Source organism: Macrotis lagotis, chromosome 3, assembly GCF_037893015.1.
Source record: "Macrotis lagotis isolate mMagLag1 chromosome 3, bilby.v1.9.chrom.fasta, whole genome shotgun sequence".
Classification (NCBI taxonomy): Eukaryota; Metazoa; Chordata; class Mammalia; order Peramelemorphia; family Peramelidae; genus Macrotis; species Macrotis lagotis.
The window spans coordinates 129,166,850-129,184,621 of NC_133660.1; the positions used below are offsets into that span (position 1 = coordinate 129,166,850).

The 17,772-nt window shown below is 37.2% G+C and overlaps 1 protein-coding gene across 5 annotated transcripts in view; it reads right to left on the reverse strand.

The window, feature by feature from the left end:
• The window catches only part of ELMOD2 (ELMO domain containing 2), a 31,121-nt gene extending 13,817 nt beyond the window's left edge, over positions 1-17,304 (reverse strand). For 2 of the 5 annotated variants that reach the window (XM_074229262.1, XM_074229258.1), the window contains exons 1-5: positions 17,283-17,304; positions 13,415-13,559; positions 11,133-11,161; positions 6,370-6,467; positions 2,686-2,815 (exon numbers count right to left, since the gene is read on the reverse strand). In XM_074229262.1, the coding sequence (XP_074085363.1) occupies positions 2,686-2,815; positions 6,370-6,467; positions 11,133-11,161; positions 13,415-13,556 (399 nt within the window). In that variant the 5' untranslated portion in view covers positions 13,557-13,559; positions 17,283-17,304. Of the gene's footprint in view, positions 1-2,685; positions 2,816-6,369; positions 6,468-11,132; positions 11,162-13,414; positions 13,560-14,587; positions 16,096-16,352; positions 16,482-17,282 lie in introns of those variants that run through there. The other 3 variants (XM_074229260.1, XM_074229259.1, XM_074229261.1) reach the window with 3 other exon arrangements.
• Between the last annotated feature and the right edge of the window lie 468 nt (positions 17,305-17,772).

A 17,772-nucleotide genomic window follows, 5' to 3' on the forward strand; every position in this document is an offset into this window, starting at 1 on the left:
ACCGAATTTAATAATTTCAAGTTAAATATTTTCTGCCAACAAATCACAAGTAATTATTTTCTTAGTAACATTTAAGATGGATTTATTAAATTTCAAGTAACTCATTTGATAAATAGAATACCAGCTTTAAATATGGTTAATAAATTACATTCTTCTTCTTAATGATTATTTCAAGTGAAATAAGCTAAATAAATTGATGGAAGATCTTGAAAAAAGTAATAAATAATATGGAGAAATCTAATATACTGGGGTACCAGTAAAGATTTCTTAAGTAGGGATCTGGTAAACTATTTTGATAACTATATTTTAATATATACTTAGTTTACTTGTAATCCTGTTGTGTGTTTTATGCATTTAAAAACATGATTCTCTGATAATAGATCCTTGGGCTACCAAAGGACATCTGTCACAAAGATTAAGAGCCTATGTCCAAAAAGAATTAGTCCAAGCAAAGACTATATCAAAGTTCATTTTCCTTGCACAACATCAGATGCCTTCCAAGAAATCTGCTTATGCATACAGGCAGATGATAGGGAAGATTAAACTCATTCTAATCTTTAATTAGAAGGAGGAAAGAGATAGGATTCAGTGATAGATAACATTATGAAAAAAGTATCACACAGTGGTAGTTATTAAATTACACTCTTTTTTTAAGGTTTTTGGCAAGGCAAATGGGGTTAAGAGGCTTGCCCAAGGCCACACAGCTAGGTAATTATTAAGTGTCTGAAACCGGATTTGAACCCAGGTACTCCTGACTACAAGGCTGGTGCTTTATCCACTATGCCACCTAGCCGCCCCAAAATTACACTTTTAAAAAAAACTGGGTATCAATAAAGGACAGACCACATAGAACAGGGTGAGGCTTTTTTCTATTCTACTTTAGTGAACCTCATACAAAGACCAGGTAGGCAAGAATGAGCAAGAAAAGTAACAAATCCAATTAAAACACAAAAATCATTATTTAATTAATTCTTTTCATTCCACTAACAAAGTCAAGGTATATTTTTAATTTAAAAAAAAACCACTCCTAATGTGTACAATATTTTGCTACTTCAGTGAAAATTGAAACTTCTGACCCTGATTTAGAATACTGGGCAAAAAAAAAAAATCTCTGGATCATCTGGACCTGAACTTCCTTTTACCTGTTTCTAAGGCTGCCCAGTGATCACCCTTTTCTATCAAGTAATACAACTACATTCTTACCTTAAGTAGAGATTTTATAGTAAGCTCCCATCATTGAGTGACTCTGATTGGGGGTGCAGATGGGAGTGGAGAAGGCATTCATAGGGCAACTAAGTGGTAAAGTCTGGATAGAGCACAGGTCCTGGAGTCAGGAGGATCTGAGTTCTAATCCAGTTTAAGAAACTTGTATATTTAACTAGCTTTGTAACCTTGGGCAAGTCACTTAACCCCACTGCACCTCCCCCTCCCCAACAGCACACAAAAAGGAAAATGCACTGGGCTAATCCGAATCCTATTCTGGGTTGGGGAGAAAAAAGTTACTAAACTCTATAATCTGGGTACTAGAGAGAACACGAAATGGGGGGGAAGAGATGAGCAGTGTATCTGCCTGTATGGCTTCCACCTCCCCAACAGTCATACAAAAGTCAAGTAAATTTTTAAGTCTATGTACTAAAAAAATTAAGCTTTCCACTTCAGTCCTCAACTTTAAAGTCAATGGAAGGTTTTAAAAGTCTCTTTCCTAATTTAACAATGAGCCACTGAATCTCTGTGAATGACCCTAAACAAACAAGGAAGAAGAGATGAGAGATGGCAGTCACCACTGAAGATGAAGTGAAAAGAAAACTAGATGTGGAATTAGGAGATCTGAATTCTAGTTCCAACTCTGCCAACTATCCCAGTATAAAACCTTTGGCAAGTCAAAGTCTCTCCAGAACTCAACTTCCTCATCTATAAAATGAGTGGCCTAGACCAATGGTGTATCCTAAGCAAGAACTCTCAAGTATAGGAACCTGAATAAAATGTAACAGGGAACTAGTTAACAAAATAAATACAACAGAACATAGCTAATATTAATATGTGGCTTTCTAAGAATATGTAGCCCAAGGAGTATATATTTTATAGCATTAGTTCTTTTAATTTGACACCACTAAACTAAAGAATCTCTAAGATGACGTCAACCTTCAACTCTAAAACTCTATGAGGACTATTATTGTAACATTGCAAGGTCTCTCATTAGAAATCATGAATGTTAAGTTTTTCAGTGATGTGAAATAAGAAAATGTTTCTACCCAACTGTCCTAATCTTCAAACATATTTTACAGATTTTTGATATTACTGAGTACTGAATAACACCACACAAAAATGTCATAAAGGCTGCTAATGTCAACACTCTGAAAGAAGACATTCATACTTGCAAGTGGAATGAAAAGAATGTACAAAAATAAGAAAAAAAGATCTTTAGTTAAGAAAAAAATTCCACTTGAATTTTTCTTTAAAGAAAATTCAAACATTTAAAGAAAATTTTCATACAATTTATTTCATTATGAAAAGCAGTAGACACTAAAATAGAGGTTAAAAAATTCAAATGTAACTGAAATACAACTAAAAAAAATATACATCTTTAACAGAGAACTGTATAAAACTCCAGAATCCAAAGGTAAACATTTTGAGTCTTTAAGACTTCTAGATTTCAATAATTCCAAACAGATAATAAAATTTCACCTTCAGTAGTAGTTCTTCATGATGCTGATTATCTGAATCATAAGGACTTTTTCTCACATTTTCTACATCCAAACAGAGCTGCTTATAGCCAGATATCTGCAGTAAGCATGTTTTCATGCGAATTTTAAACCTGAAATGTATAAACAGATCAAAAAAAATAGGTAAGGTGGTCTTGTCATGCATGAGGAAGAGAAAAGTAATCATTCAAAGATTGTCAGCTAAGATCACTATAAATTGAGAACTGGCTGCACTACTGTACTATGACTGTGTACTATTCAAGTAAACATTTTATTACCTGTTTTGTGCAAAGCACTACATAGTGGGTAATAAAAAGGAAGGGGGGGGAGACACGAAGGAGGGCATGAAAAAAGAGGGCTGACAACATCTAACTGAGAAAATGACCCCTCCTCAAATGCCGACTAAGTACTAATGTTTGCCACTGCCAATTCAATATTGTTTGCCTTTAACTTGTAAATGTGTTATATATCCCATGAATCATGAGATGGAACTATTTTAAAGGTAAATAGTACATAAGTTAGGAAGAGAAAATAACAGGAGAAGAGCTGTAAAATGCTAACATTTAACTCATGCAAGAAGACAGGACCTAGTTTCAAATTTGATCTCAGACACTTAATAATTACCTAGCTGTGTGACTTGGGCAAGTCACTTAACCTCAGTGCCTTTAAAAAAAAAAAAAGAAAGAAAAGAGTAAAGAGATTATGGAAGAGTTGATCAATGGCAGACTGAGTATGTTAGTTTAAAAACTCTCTAGAAAGTTGAAGCTAAAAGGCCAGAGAAAGGCTCTTAACAAGGAGAAACAGTAAGTTTTCTTGAGACATGACAAGGGGAAGATCAACCAATCTGGGAGAGGGAAAGAGTCCTAAATCAGCACAGTTTCAAACACATGAACTCAGGGTGAAAAACAAGAACTCAGATCCCCAGGGAACAAAATGGAACTTAACTCCCAGGAAGGTCCTACAGACTAAAAGTGATAAGGAACACTTGGAAGGAACTATTTAGTTAGTGCTTTTAAAGACGTACAAAACTAAGAAATGTGAATTGTATTTATAATACTCACCCTTAATAGTTTGAAACTAAGATTTTCTTACACTAAACTGAACTTTATTATACCCTTGAACCACCTTTGCATGCAAATTGGCAATAGATAGGATATCAATGGAAAAAGCCAAAGAGTACAGGAGTCTGAGGCAAAATTCAAAAGCACAATTTTTGACATGACACGAGATATTTAATCATGTTTTGCCCAACATGAGCTAAATTTTGAAAAATACTTGGTAATTCTATAATGTGAAAGTGACAAGGGAGGGCATTTGAGGAATTCAGGAAAGCCTGTACAAAGGAACAGAGACGGGAGTAGAAAAACTGAAAAACACTAGGAAACAGAGCAGTTTGACTAAATTTGTAGTTATTTAAGTAAAAAACATTTAAGTGTATTTAAATCTTCTTACTCCTACTAAGAAAGTCAACAAAGCAGCTGATGATAAAGCATCCTTTTGAGAAAACAAGAAAACTTTCCTAGAGCAAAAAGGAAAGCTGATTATATGCTTATCTTGTTCTAACACTTGATAGGTCTTGAAATTCAATATAAGATAAAGCCACTTTTAACTCTGACAACAGAAATACTACCAGGAATACCAGAAAAATCTCATTATTAGTATTTTACCTTCAACACGATCCCATAGCAAAAGTTCTTTAGTGACTAAGAAAAAGTCCAAACGTATTACTTGATCTGATATTCAAGCCAGTCAACATTTTTAGTTTTAGCAGTCACTCTATGAGACTATGTTCCATCTAAGCTGGTCTCCATACCCCACCAAAATACCTTGAAACTTCCCATCCTCTTCTTTCCTATCTACTGCTCCTTCAAAGCCAATTCAAATGCCACATCCACTAGGCCAATTCAAATGCTACATCTAACACTGAAGCAATTCCTACCTCCTCTGAATTCCCAATGTGTGAGATAAAAATCCACTTAAAATAAAAAATATAGAAACTCCTCTGAGCAAAAAAAAAAAGTTTCTTTTGGCTTTTTCCCAAAAAAAGGGCCTACTCTAAATCTCACAAAGGTAGTGAATATCAAGGAACTGCCCCAAATTGACAGTCAAGCAAGATTACATGGCCTAACGCAATCCCTTCCTCCTCCCTATTGTCTCTCTTTGTCAACTCATTGATAAATCTTCAGAGTTACATTCTACTTGTGAAAAACTACTCCAGCAGCAAAGAAAAGAATGAAAGGTTTTCATCAAACATTACCTCACCATTCAGATGGTGAGAATAACTATCTTACTGAAGTAATGTAACTCATCTTGGAATGCAAGGTCTAGGAACAGTCTACTTATCAACAAACAAGAGGAGACTTATGAGCTTCTTTGGAATGCAAGGTTTTTCTCAGGGGAAAAAGTCCACTATCCTTCTAGTAGTCAGTAAAAGTCTTATAAAAGTTAGGAGAGGGGTGGCTAGGTGGCACAGCGGATAGAGCACCGGCCCTGGAGTCAGGAGTACTTGAGTTCAAATCTGACCTCAGACACTTACTAATTATCTAACTGTGTGGCCTTGGGCAAGCCACTTAACCCCATTGCCTTGCAAAAAAAAAAAAAAAAGAGAGTGAGCCACCTGTTTGGAATACAAGGGGCTTTCTTCTAGCATAGTTTAAGAATGATTGTTGTTTTTTTTAATATTTCTTAACACTGAGAGGATTTCACTAGGAATATTAACCCTGAAATGTTTTTATTGGGAATATTCCACTCACCAAGAATATTTTACTTTATGCATTTATGACACAGACTTGACATTTCATTTTATTCTGGTTATGTACTTAATTAGTCTATCACCAGATTAGATGTAACTTGAGGGAAAAGACAATTTTCTTTTGCTTTCCTGCCTATGCTGTTTCATGGATCAAAAAACCTCTGGTAACCTATTTTGCCATTAAATGGCAGGTCTGCATAGCCAACAAAGTAATACTTTGAGTAAAGAAAAACATTTTCCAAAACTTGCCAAGAAATGTCAGGGTTCATAACCAATGCTAAATGAATTTTTTTCTTAATGTATTTTGATGACTATATTTCAAAACATTTGGTTTCCTTTATGTATTTCACCTTATGAATTTAAAAATATCATGTATGTAGGCTACACCAGACTACCAAATTCGACCACCTTAGCAAATGGAATAAGTGGGTCACTCCACCAAAATAGGGGATTTTTTCCTGGCAGCCTGCCCTTGAGCAAATACTAGCTACTTCCTATCCTCCACAATTAGCAAGTACAGTACCTTGCCCAAGGTTAATGGAAAAGTGCTAAATCTAAGGCAAATAAGCAAAAGGTACTCTACAGTTTTTAATTCCACAAATGACTTCTGCTTATTATTATTTGGATTTAAGTACTTTTCTTGATGAATATACTTGGGAAAATAATAATTCCTCCTAAAGAACTCTTGAGGATAGACTGATTGATAGAACACTGGATCAAAAACAAGCATTGACTGTTATTTCTGCATTTACCCACTAAATAACTGTGGACTAAGCTTCAGTTTCCTTGCCTGGCAAATGAGAAGTATAGATTAGACAAATCTCTGGTCCCAGCTCTACAATTTAATAACATCTATAATTCAGAGAACACTAATTACCCAAATTACAAAAGATATTAATTAAGCAGCTTCCCTACCTTTTGTCATTTTTGGGGTTAATATTTTTTTCCTTCATTATATCTTCTATGCGATCTTCTACTTCACTGTGATTAACAAATGTGGCATTTTGTAAAACCTGTTGATATTTTAAAGAGAAGGTAAGAAGGCAAAATGTTTAGTTAACAACTATAAGCTAAAATATAAGAACAAGAGGGTTTGAAATATTAAATTAAATCAGTTCAATTCAACACTCATTAAACATTAAAAATCTATTACAGGGGCAACTAGGTGGTACAGTGGATAGAGCACCACCCCTGGAGTCAGGAGTACCTGAGTAGCCTCAGACACTTAATAATTACCTAGTTGTGTGACCTTGGGCAAGCCACCTAACCCCATTGCCTTTCAAAAAAAAAAATTATTACCTGCAAAACACTGGGGTGGGCCCTGGGAATACAAAGATGAAAAAAAAAAACAAAATAATTATGTAAATGTAAGATAACTGAGAGAATGGAATAGGGAACTGGATGGATGATATAACAGTCCAGTTGAGAAGTGATGAGGACTGATAATTGTAACCATGTGGGTGGAGAAAAGGGGGAAAATACATATAGCTAGAGTGAGAGAGAAATTACAACACATAAATATAAATAATACATAAAAACAATGTAATACATAATACATTATCTATCTGCATATAGCTATTTGAGAAAGGAAAGAATGACTATGATGTGACAAGCCTAGATGACTGGAAGAATTAAAGTGGCTTTAAAAAAAAGTCAGAGAAATAACAAGTTTAGGAAGAAAGTTGATAATTTAAATTTTAAAATATCTCCAGTTCCTTTTTTAAATGCAATTCTGAAGCTAATATTATTTAGCTATATTGTTCAGTAACTGATAGGTATAATAATTATGAAGATAAAACCTGAATTAGAAAAATTTTTAGTGCCTGTGAGTCATGGTGCAACATGGAAGTTTCTATGTCAGCTTTCTCCACAAACCCTTGCTGGATAGTTTTGTCCAAGTTGTCACCAAATACTAGCACACTTTGCATTCTCCACTCCAAATCTCAGTGTCCTTATGTTCCTTCAAAAAATGTGAACTCTCCTAAGTTTTATCTGATTTGCCAGTTATTACTGCTATCCCTCCACAAAATAATCCACCATTTACTAGAATAAGTTGCTTAAAGGTAAAGTGATGCACAGTATTTGAAAGAAAAACTGGCTAGAAGGCAATATGTAAAGTCTGAGAGTAAAAAAATAACTTCCTCTATAAAATATGAAGACTGGAAGAATCCATGATCAAAGGCCATAAAATTATAAAGGGAGAGGGATTAAACCATGAAATCCTGCAATTGTAGAGCTAAGGGACAGTCTCTCAAGCTTTTATTAATACCTAAGAACAAGTAAATGTATTGCTTTACCCAACAAGTGGCAAATTTATAATATATATTATTCCCTATCTAAGATCATCACGATAAAAGTGAAACATGTTCAGAAAAGGATTAAATTAAGTAAGAGATTCATAAATTACTCACTAAAGAGAAGTGTGGACCACAGCTGATATTTGCACAGCACTTTAAGGTTTACAGAGTATCTCATATACATTATCCCATTTACTCTTAAAAATAAGTATCTGGGGGCAGATGCTCTTAGGTGACACCATTAGAAATGAAGATCCCAGTTAGAAGGATCTAGAGTCTAGTTCCATTAAGGCATTGTTATTGTTGTTACATACCTGCTTTCAAGTGCAAACAGTCCTAGGGGGAGCTATTATCTAAAAGAAGTTCTTTAGGGACACAATCCATACATCAAAAAATCTATGATCATCTTCAATTCAACAAATATTGCCATTTACATATAACTTTCCTAATTAAATGCAAATGAGTAATTCTATAATGAATTGAAAACTGTGCTTAAATATTTCACTTCTATTTTTTTTTATGGGACAATGAATGGGATTGAGTAACTTGCCCAAGGTCACAAGGCTAGTTAATAAATATCAAGTGTCTGAGGCCATATTTGAACTCAGGTTCTTCTGACTTCAGGGTCAGTGCTCTTTCCATTGTAGCACCCAGCTGCCCCTCTCAAATATTTAAAAGTTAGTTCACTGTCTATTTACAGAGCAACTTTTTCACATAGCAAAGGTGTGTAGCTGAGGTCATTAGAATTTTCACAAATTTTCTATTATTAAATCTGAACTGGATTTCACTCTTTGTCTGTTATTCTGTCGAGCACCAGGTTTGAATGCCACCCAACACACAAAGTGGTTGAAGGACCACAGACTAGATCTTAAGCTCCCTGGGCCTCAGTTTCCTCAGCAATAAAATGGGCATAATCCTACCTCTAACATGCTCCTACCAGGTTTGAATCAACGAAATCCTTTGCAAAATACGCCATTAAAGAAATATGAGTGATTATTATCCCCGACTCAAAGTCTAGAGATCCTATTAAAAATGTATGTACTCTAAGTACTTTTCTTTAACCTCTTACAATGAGTGGCCCACAACCTGATCGATAATTCTGTCTCTGAACCACCAGTGTCCATAGCAAGTACCATTGTCTAGCACTGAATTGCTTTCTGGTAAAAAAAAGTTTGCAGATTAGTTGTCTTCCTGGCTCATAAGTTTCTGGAGGGTAAGAACCACAGAGGTGGTTACAGATCCTCAAGTCTGACTTTGTCCTGTTTCCTTAACCTCTTCACTTCATAACCTCTCCAGAACTCTTCGGTGTCATACAGCCTTAGAGAGCTGCCTCAGATGCTCAAACATCAAGTGAGGCTGATTCAGAGCAGAACATGAAACCAGATCTTTTTGGTTTCAAGGTCAGACTCCCATCCAGGATGCTCCAGTGCCTCTGCTATGTTAACAAACCCTTGAGACAACAATTATTTTGCTGTATCAAATTTAGTTATAAAGAGTCTATCAATATACATGCACATGACTTATAGAATGCCAAAATCAAACAGGTGTTTCCAGAACTTTTTGTTTTGGTAAATTATCAAACTAAAAAAAGAATCACTATTTTTCAATCCAGTAAGAAATGAACTTTATTCCTTTGCTTCTCCTACTTCCTGGCAGGGTGGACGGTACTAGTGCCGCAAGGGAAGGCAACAGGAGCTCACTGCTAACCCAGGTTATAACAGCTTCCAAAGGGTGGTCCTGTGAAGCCATAGGTTTTTCACTTTATTGGGATCAATTCATTCAAATGAATTAGCTTCCTGCTTTAATGTTTATAACAAAGCAATGCCTGCGATTTTTTTCTGATATACTTTTCTTCTACTCTACATCACTGGCAGCTCATCTATTAATTCTGCTATGATTTTTTAGTAGTAATAAAAAAAGATAAAAGTTAGTTTACAACTTTTTATTTCACCAAAGCAATCTGTATTTTTTAAAAAATTGAGAATTAGTATCCTACAAGAAATTAATGTATCTAGAAGGCCAGGGCCCTCTGTAACTAAGTCTATCCTCTCTTATCTGAGACCAAAGTAGTCATCCCCCCGAGGTATAGAACCTCAAAGAGATATGCTATCAAAGACTAAGGACTCAAATTTGGTGTCAGAACAGGTGGGTCTGGGTTCCAGAGTTATCTCTGAGCTGTCTAAACTTGGGCCAATTTCTTCATCTCTCTGGGCTCCAGTGTGCTCATTCATTTAAAAGAAAAAATGGATGGCGGGCCCTAATTAATCTCTATAGCTTCTGTGATATATGTATGTTATGGAACACTTTTGTTCTATTAGAAACCAGGAGGGATGGGAATTCAGGGAAGCCTGGAGGAATTTGCATGAACTGATGCTGAGTTAGATGACCAGAATCAGAAAAACACTATACACACTAACAGCAACATGGGGGTAATGTTCAACCTTGGAGATGTCTGCAATGGAGAATACCATCTGTATCCAGAGAAAGAACTGTGGAGTTTGAACAAAGACCAAGGATTATTATCTTTAATTTGGAAAAAAAAAAAACCTGTTATCTTATTGTCTGTTTTTGCTATCTCTTATACTTTATGTTTCTTCCTTAAGGATATGATTTCTCTCTCATCACATTCAATTTAGATCAATGCATACCATGGAAACAATGTAAAGACTGACAAATTGCCTTCTGTGGGGAGTGGGGGGGAGGAAAATAAGATTAGAGGAAAAATTATAAAAATTATAAAACTCAAATTAAATAAAATCTTTTGAAAAAAAAATCTCTATGGTTTCTTTCAGCTCTAAGATTCTAAGAGGCCATGAGAATCAGTGGTAAGTCTTCCTTCCAAAGTTTTATCCCTAAAAGCTAGTTTTACTATACTGTCAAAGTTAAAAAAAAATCTTTAGCACAAATTAATTCCATTTTAATGTCTTACTTATTCATGAAAACATTTTAGAAAGATATATCACAAGTCAGAAAAGGAAAAGAATCTGACTTAATAATTGTGCTGATATATATATATATACATATATAGCTTGATGATAATGAAAAATACCAAATTCTAAATTAAAGGAAATTGGGGGCAGTTAGGTGGTGCAGTGGATAGAGCACCAGTACTGGAGTCAGGAGTACCTGAGTTCAAAACAGGCCTCAGACACTTAATATTTGCCTAGCTATGTGACCTTGGGCAAGTCACTTAACCCCATTGCCTTAAATAAATATAATTTTAAAAAATAATAAAATAAAATAAAGGATATTATAGGAATTTTAAAGGTCATATATGTGTATGTGCATGTATGTATATATATATATATATATATGCATATATACATACACACATACTTATTGATTTACAATGTCAAAAGTCTAATTTTGATTTGATCCTACCTGATTCTTTGAGAGGACCAAAGCATTTTCTGAAAGGAAAAAACAAAAATTATATTACCTAAATGCTATTATATCAAATTAGCAAATTCAAGTCTATAAACATTATTGTTGCCAAAATGTCAAATCCAGTATCAAAGTATTTAAACAATTATATAACAAATTCAATATAGGTAAAAAAAAACCCAAAATTTTGAGGGGCAGCTAGGTGGAACAGTGAATAGAGCACCGGCCCTGGAGTCAGGAGGACCTGAGTTCAAATCCGGTCTCAGACACTTAACAATTACCTAGCTGTATGGCCTTGGGCAAGCCACTTAACCCCCATTTGCCTTGTTAAAAAAAAAAATTTTTTTTAATTTTTTTGATAGGATAATTTCTAAAAGTACCATTTTAAGCACCAGGTAACCTAGTTGAAAATAAGGGGAAGAGGGAAGGCTAGGTGGCGCAGTGGGGGTGGCTAGGTGGCGCAGTGGATAAAGCACCAGCCCTGGAGTCAGGAGTACCTGGGTTCAAATCTGGTCTCAAGACACTTAATAATTACCCAGCTGTGTGGCCTTGGGCAAGCCACTTAACCCCATTTGCCTTGCAAAAACCTAAAAAAATAAAAAATAAAAATAAGGGGGAGAAAAAGACTCTTTGATGTGAGACTTCAATGGTTAAGAACATATCAAGATTACCATTTGTAGCTGAAGCTACAAAATAAATCCAGTCCATACTTAACATAAAGGATCTAAGTGATTACTAATTCTAAAAACTCAGAAAAAAAATTGGTTTGTTTTGAGTTATTTTTACAATAGACCATAGATGATGCCAAGGACCTGAATGAAAACTAGTCTGTATAAACAAAGGGATCTATGGATTATATAAACTCTTTGAAATTATCAAGAACAGTGGGGCAGCTAGGTTGCGCAGTGGATACAGCACTGACCCTAGAGTCAGAAGTACCTGAGCTCAAATCCTGCCTCAGACACTTAATAATTACCTAGCTATGTGGCCTTGGGCAAGCCACTTAACCCCATTTGCCTTACAAAAACCTAAAAAAAAAAAATTATCAAGAATGGTCCACATCACCAACAGCCTCCAGATCAAAGCAAATCAATCTAGGTTTATTCTAGTCAAAATAAGGAGTGTAACCTTGGAATTGTAATGAGGACAGCCTATTTGCAACATGATTTATTCCATTAGATAGATACTGGATTTGAGGGAATAAGTGAAGCAAAATATATAATTAATATGTATATATTAATAAAATATTTTGCTTAGGTCAAATTAAGTAAAGCTCTTCACATTACCTGATCAAACCTTCTAACTAGATAACTGAAGTATCACCAAACATACAAAAAAAGGCTGGTTTTTAAAGTTTTTAGCATTCCCCCCCACAAGAATAACAAGCAAAATTAAGTGTAAAGAAGGTTATTGCTTAATTCTCTGTCTTTTTCTTTCCCTATAGTCTAAGAAGAAAATAAAGAAAAATGTTTTTTTTTTTCCCATAGATTTCTCCCCTTTAGCAATGCCATTAAAGGCATGTTAAAAGAACTTAGCTCTACCAGGCCAATCAAAGAATTAAATAAAAATAACTAGTTCATTAAAATTAACTCATTATAGTCTTCTACCTCTGAATCCATCAGTCTTTATCTTTTCTAAGTCTCCTGGTAGTGGCAGTGGGCTGAGTTCACAATCCCACCAATTTCACTATAATGGGATAAGAAGAGTAAAACCAGAGCTACAGCTGATGATACTTACCTTGGACTAAAGATACTTTCTAACTTTTCATATCTGAATTTTAAAGGAAAGGAAAACTAAACATATTCATTTTTAAAAAATGGATAGAGTCCTAAATAATCTTTGTAGTTCCTTCCAGTTCTAAGATTCTAAGCAGCCATGAGAATCTGTGATAACTCTTCCTTCCAATCACATACAAATTATCTCTCAGTTTCTATCACACATCTGCAATCTTATTTAAAGTAATCTTTGAGCACTGTGGAACTGATCAAGGAAGAAAAATTGTTTAAGAAGATTTAATTATAATTAACTCTACTACTGACTGCAGTGTAACAATCTCAAAAATTAAAAGTTGCTTAGTGTAGAGGTAGAGTTGGATCTGGGCATTCTTCCATTCAGTGAAGAGGAGTAGGAGAGAGAAAATAACTATAATTTTTTTTTTGCCAAAGTGTGCCTATAACTGAGGAAATAAAATATTCTAGATACTTAACCATCTGCCAAGTGAATCTACTATGAACATTAAACAAATCTGTCAAAAGTTTTTACTTTAAAATATACATTACCTATCTTGTATGTTCTTTCTCCACCGATAAAACCCTCACAGATACGCTGCAGTTCACATTTTCTGGTAAACACTCGAAAGAGCCATTTCATCCAAAATCGAAAAAAATGTCGATACAGGTACTGCCACACGGAAATAAACATTTTCTGGTGAAAGGAAAATTATAGCACATCCAATAAATAATCTGAATGACTAATTTTATGACTATAAAAATTATACTTTATCTGGGTAACCAAATTCTAAATTCTATTCAAAATTATTTGCTTCTGCAAATCTATGTTTACTTGGTGACTTTTTAAATAACCATTCAGGAAAATAAACTGATATTTTCAATATAAAAAAGTAGATCTCATTAGTAAAATTAGAAACACTTATTTTTCTCAAAATGAACTTTACAAAAATCAGACCAGCTTTTATGAACTGTATTCTTTACTAGTGAGTTATAATTCTACAACTTTATCCTTGGCACTAAATTGTTCATCTAGCAGCAGTTTCTTTACATATAGCAAATTGCTATTTAAAATATATATAGTTTGGGGACAGCTGGATGGCACAGTGGATACAGCACGAGTTCTGAAGTCAGAAAGACGGGGGTTCAAATTTGACCTCAGATACTTCATAATTACCGAGCTAGATGACCTTGGGCAAGTCGCTTAACCCCAGTGCCTTGCAAAAACCAAAACTAAATAAATAGAATAAAAGTAGATGACCTTGGGCAAGTCGCTTAATCACATTGCCTTGCAAAAACCAAAACTAAATAAATAGAATAAAAGTAAAAATATATAATAAAATATAATAAAATTAAAATTAAATTAAAATTAAAAAAATATAGTCAGTAGTACTAAAACTGAGTCGAAGAGGTGCGAACCTACAGTGAAAGATAAGTTTCCTCATAGGTAGGTTCCCAGGACCAGAGAAATCATAAGTATAATCCCTATCACAATTTTCTTCACTAGTATAGTAGTTTTGATAAAGCAAGATCATTCCTATTTCCCATCTCTCTAATTTCCAGGAAATCCAACATCTACCTAGAGTGAATCATTTTGGCTAAGCAAAAAACAAAATCAAAAAAAAAACATTAGGGGGGGCAACTAGGTGGTGCAATGGATAGAGCACCGGCCCTGGAGTCAGGAGTACCTGAGTTCAAATCTGGTCTCAGACACTTAATAATTACCTAGCTGTGTGGCCTTGGCCAAGTCACTTAACCCCATTGCCTTGCAAAAACCTAAAAAAAAAAAGTAACAAAAAAAAAACATTAGGGGCTATGAATGCATTATTTATCCAAAACACATATGTTCAGCATAGTTGGTGTCCTTTTTGCTGAACCTAGATTTTCTATTTAAAAGTGAATGACAGGGCAGCTAGGTAGCTCAATAGATAGAGCACCAGCCCTGAAGTCAGGAGTATCTGAGTTCAAATCTGACCTCAGAAACTTAATTGCCTAGCCGGGTGACCTTGGGTAAGTCACTTAACTCCATTACTCTGCAAAAACCAAAATAAAAAGTGAAAGATTTAGATGTTAGTAATAGTTTGCCAGGGCTTTAAATTTTACACTTTACATTTTACAAAGCCTCAATCTTCACAATCCTGGAAGTACAAATATCCCATTTTACAGGGAGGAAAACAAATATTACTCATTTTACAGATAAGAAAATAAATATTATACCATTTTATAGGTAAAGACAGAAAATAAGGTAAGACAAGGAGGTTTAGAGATGAGTAGTTAGGGGCAGAACCTGAATTTGATCCCAAGTGACTTCTCAGTTTAGGATTCTTTTCCTACAAGAAATAGATTTTTTGACTCTGAGAAACTAACACAGTAATATTTTGAGGAAAATCAACAGCAAGAAGGGCAAAAATAAAGCCATCAAGTGTCTTCTTTCTGCTCTCAAGATTCCATACTGACTGAATCCTCCCTGCATTAGCAAAATCATTAAATCCAGTCCTGGAAGTCAATGCACAATCCCTATCCGCTTGACTCCTAAACAGGGGGCACCCAAAGCAGGTTGAAAAGGTGCTTCTGGGGGTGGCTAGGTGGGCGGCGGATAGAGCACCGGCCCTGGAGTCAGGAGTACCTGAGTTCAAATCCGGCCTCACACACTTAACAATTACCTAGCTGTGTGGCCTTGAGCAAGCCACTTAACCCCATTGCTTTGCAAAAAAAGAAAAACCTAAAAAAAGAAAAAGAAAGAAAAGGTGCTTCTAGAAGTGTCAATGGATGGAATATCCTGCAAGCTGCTGGTTTAAATCCCGATTTCGGTTATTCCTTGCTATATACGCACTTCACACGGCTTTGGAAAAGCATTTTCTTTTAGACGAAAGTCTAACAAATTGGAGTGTATCGTAATAAGGGCTTCACACCTCGGGCCCTCGGCAGGGGCCTGGGGCAGCCGGCGCTCTAAGGCCCGGAGGTCGGACGCTTTTGCACCCAAAGCCCCGCGCATCATGGGATCACAGGTACTCTGCCTCCAACTCTTCACCTTACAGAAAACCGAGGCAGAGAGTCAGGGCTCCGGCCCGGCCTCGGCGGGCCCTGCCCCGGCGGCCTGACTCTGAGTCCTCATTCCAGCTGTTCTCCGTTTCCCCTGGTGACCGGCCGCTGCCCTTTGGGCTGATAAGAGCAAAGATTTAAGCCGGAAGGGGCCCTCGGATTCATTTACAAAGGAGGAAACTGAGGCAAGGCGCGGCTGGCAAGCGGGGGGGGGGGTCTGCTGCGGGGCGGGGCGCCGCGCGCCTTCAGAGCCGGCGCATGTGCACTGCGGCCCCGCCGCGCTCTCCCCTCCCCCACGCGCACGCCCCTTTTCCCTCCCGAGAGAGAGACGAGAAATCCGGGTCTCGCGCCTCTTCTCCCCAAACCCCCGCGAGACCCGGAGGGGGTCGGGCCGCTCCGAGGACAAAAGAGGCTGACGGCGCGGGAGAGACGAGTGCAGCTTCCTCACATTCTCGGAAGAACGAGCGGGAGCTGTGACTGACTCGGAAGCCCCGCTTCCGTATCCGCCGCCGCTGCCCCTTCAGCTACGGACGGAAACGACGCCGCTCTCAGCTTTCTCACCCCCGCGCCCTGTGACCCGGAAGTCGGTGCCCCAAGCCCGCCCGCAGCCGCCTTGCCCCGCCTCCCTCCTCCCTTATTGGTCCAGGGCCTGCCCTATCGCCTTGGGGAAAGGAGGCGGAGCGACTCCGAACTGGATCCCTCTGCTAGGGACGCTCCGGCGGTTTCCTTGGCAACGGCGCCGCGGAGACCAACTGCCGCCTGCTGGTCGCCGGAGGCAAGCGAAGCATCCTGGCGCCCTTTAGGAGCGGCTGGCAGCAAGGCAGAGCCTCCTTTTGCGGGCCCGGCCCCTTCCTCAGCCATCCGGCGTGATCTCTCCCCTGCCCGTGCCGCCCCCCGAGGCGGGTCCCCATCCCCCACCCCTGGAGTGGTGCCGAGTGGCGGAGGGGTCAAGGTCGGGCGCCCTAAGCCTCTGCCCGCCCCAACCCGTCCTCCCATCCCGCACGGCCCGGCCTCTCCTTGTTAAACTCCAGGGACGCTCAAAGTAGAAAATTTTCAAAAAAAAAGCAAATAAATGAATGAATGAATAAATAAATAGATAAATAAGTAAATTGATAAAATAAAGCGTTATATTATGTAATTTTGCTATCTCATACTTTATTTTTCTTCCTTAAGGATATAATTTTTCTCATCACATTCAACTGAGATCAATGTATACCATGGAAACAATGTAACACGAACAGAATGCCTTCTATGGCGGGGGGGGGGGGGGGGAGTATAAAACTCAAAATCTTTCTTTAAAAAAAAATAAAAATAAACTCCAATGACTCTGCTCAAAGCCCAGAGCTTAACACACATCCACACAAGCACACACACTGACCTCGAACCTGATCCAAAAAACATATACCTCCATCATCTCTCAGCTCTGGGCTAACTGCCAAGCCTCCCTCCTTATCTCCACCTACTGCCCCCGTGGCTTCCTTCAAATGTCCATTAAAATTCTATATTCTACAAGAAACAACTCCCAACCCCCTTTTTCCAACGTCTTTCTGCTGTGGATTATTATATCCTAGATAAAGCTCGTTTGTACATATTTGTTTGCTTGTCTCCTCCATTAAACTTAAGGGCAAAAACTGTCTTTTGCATTTTTTTGTATCTCGAGGGCACAGGATAAGCTTTTAATAACTGCTAATTGACTAACTACAGCCAGACAAATATTTTCTTAGAAGAGATTTTTTATTTTTTATTTTTAGGGGTTTGGGGGGGGGGTTGCAAGGCAACGGGGTTAAGTGGCTTGCCCAAGGCCACACAGCTAGGTAATTGTTAAGTGTCTGAGGTCGGATTTGAACTCAGGTACCCTTGACTCCAGG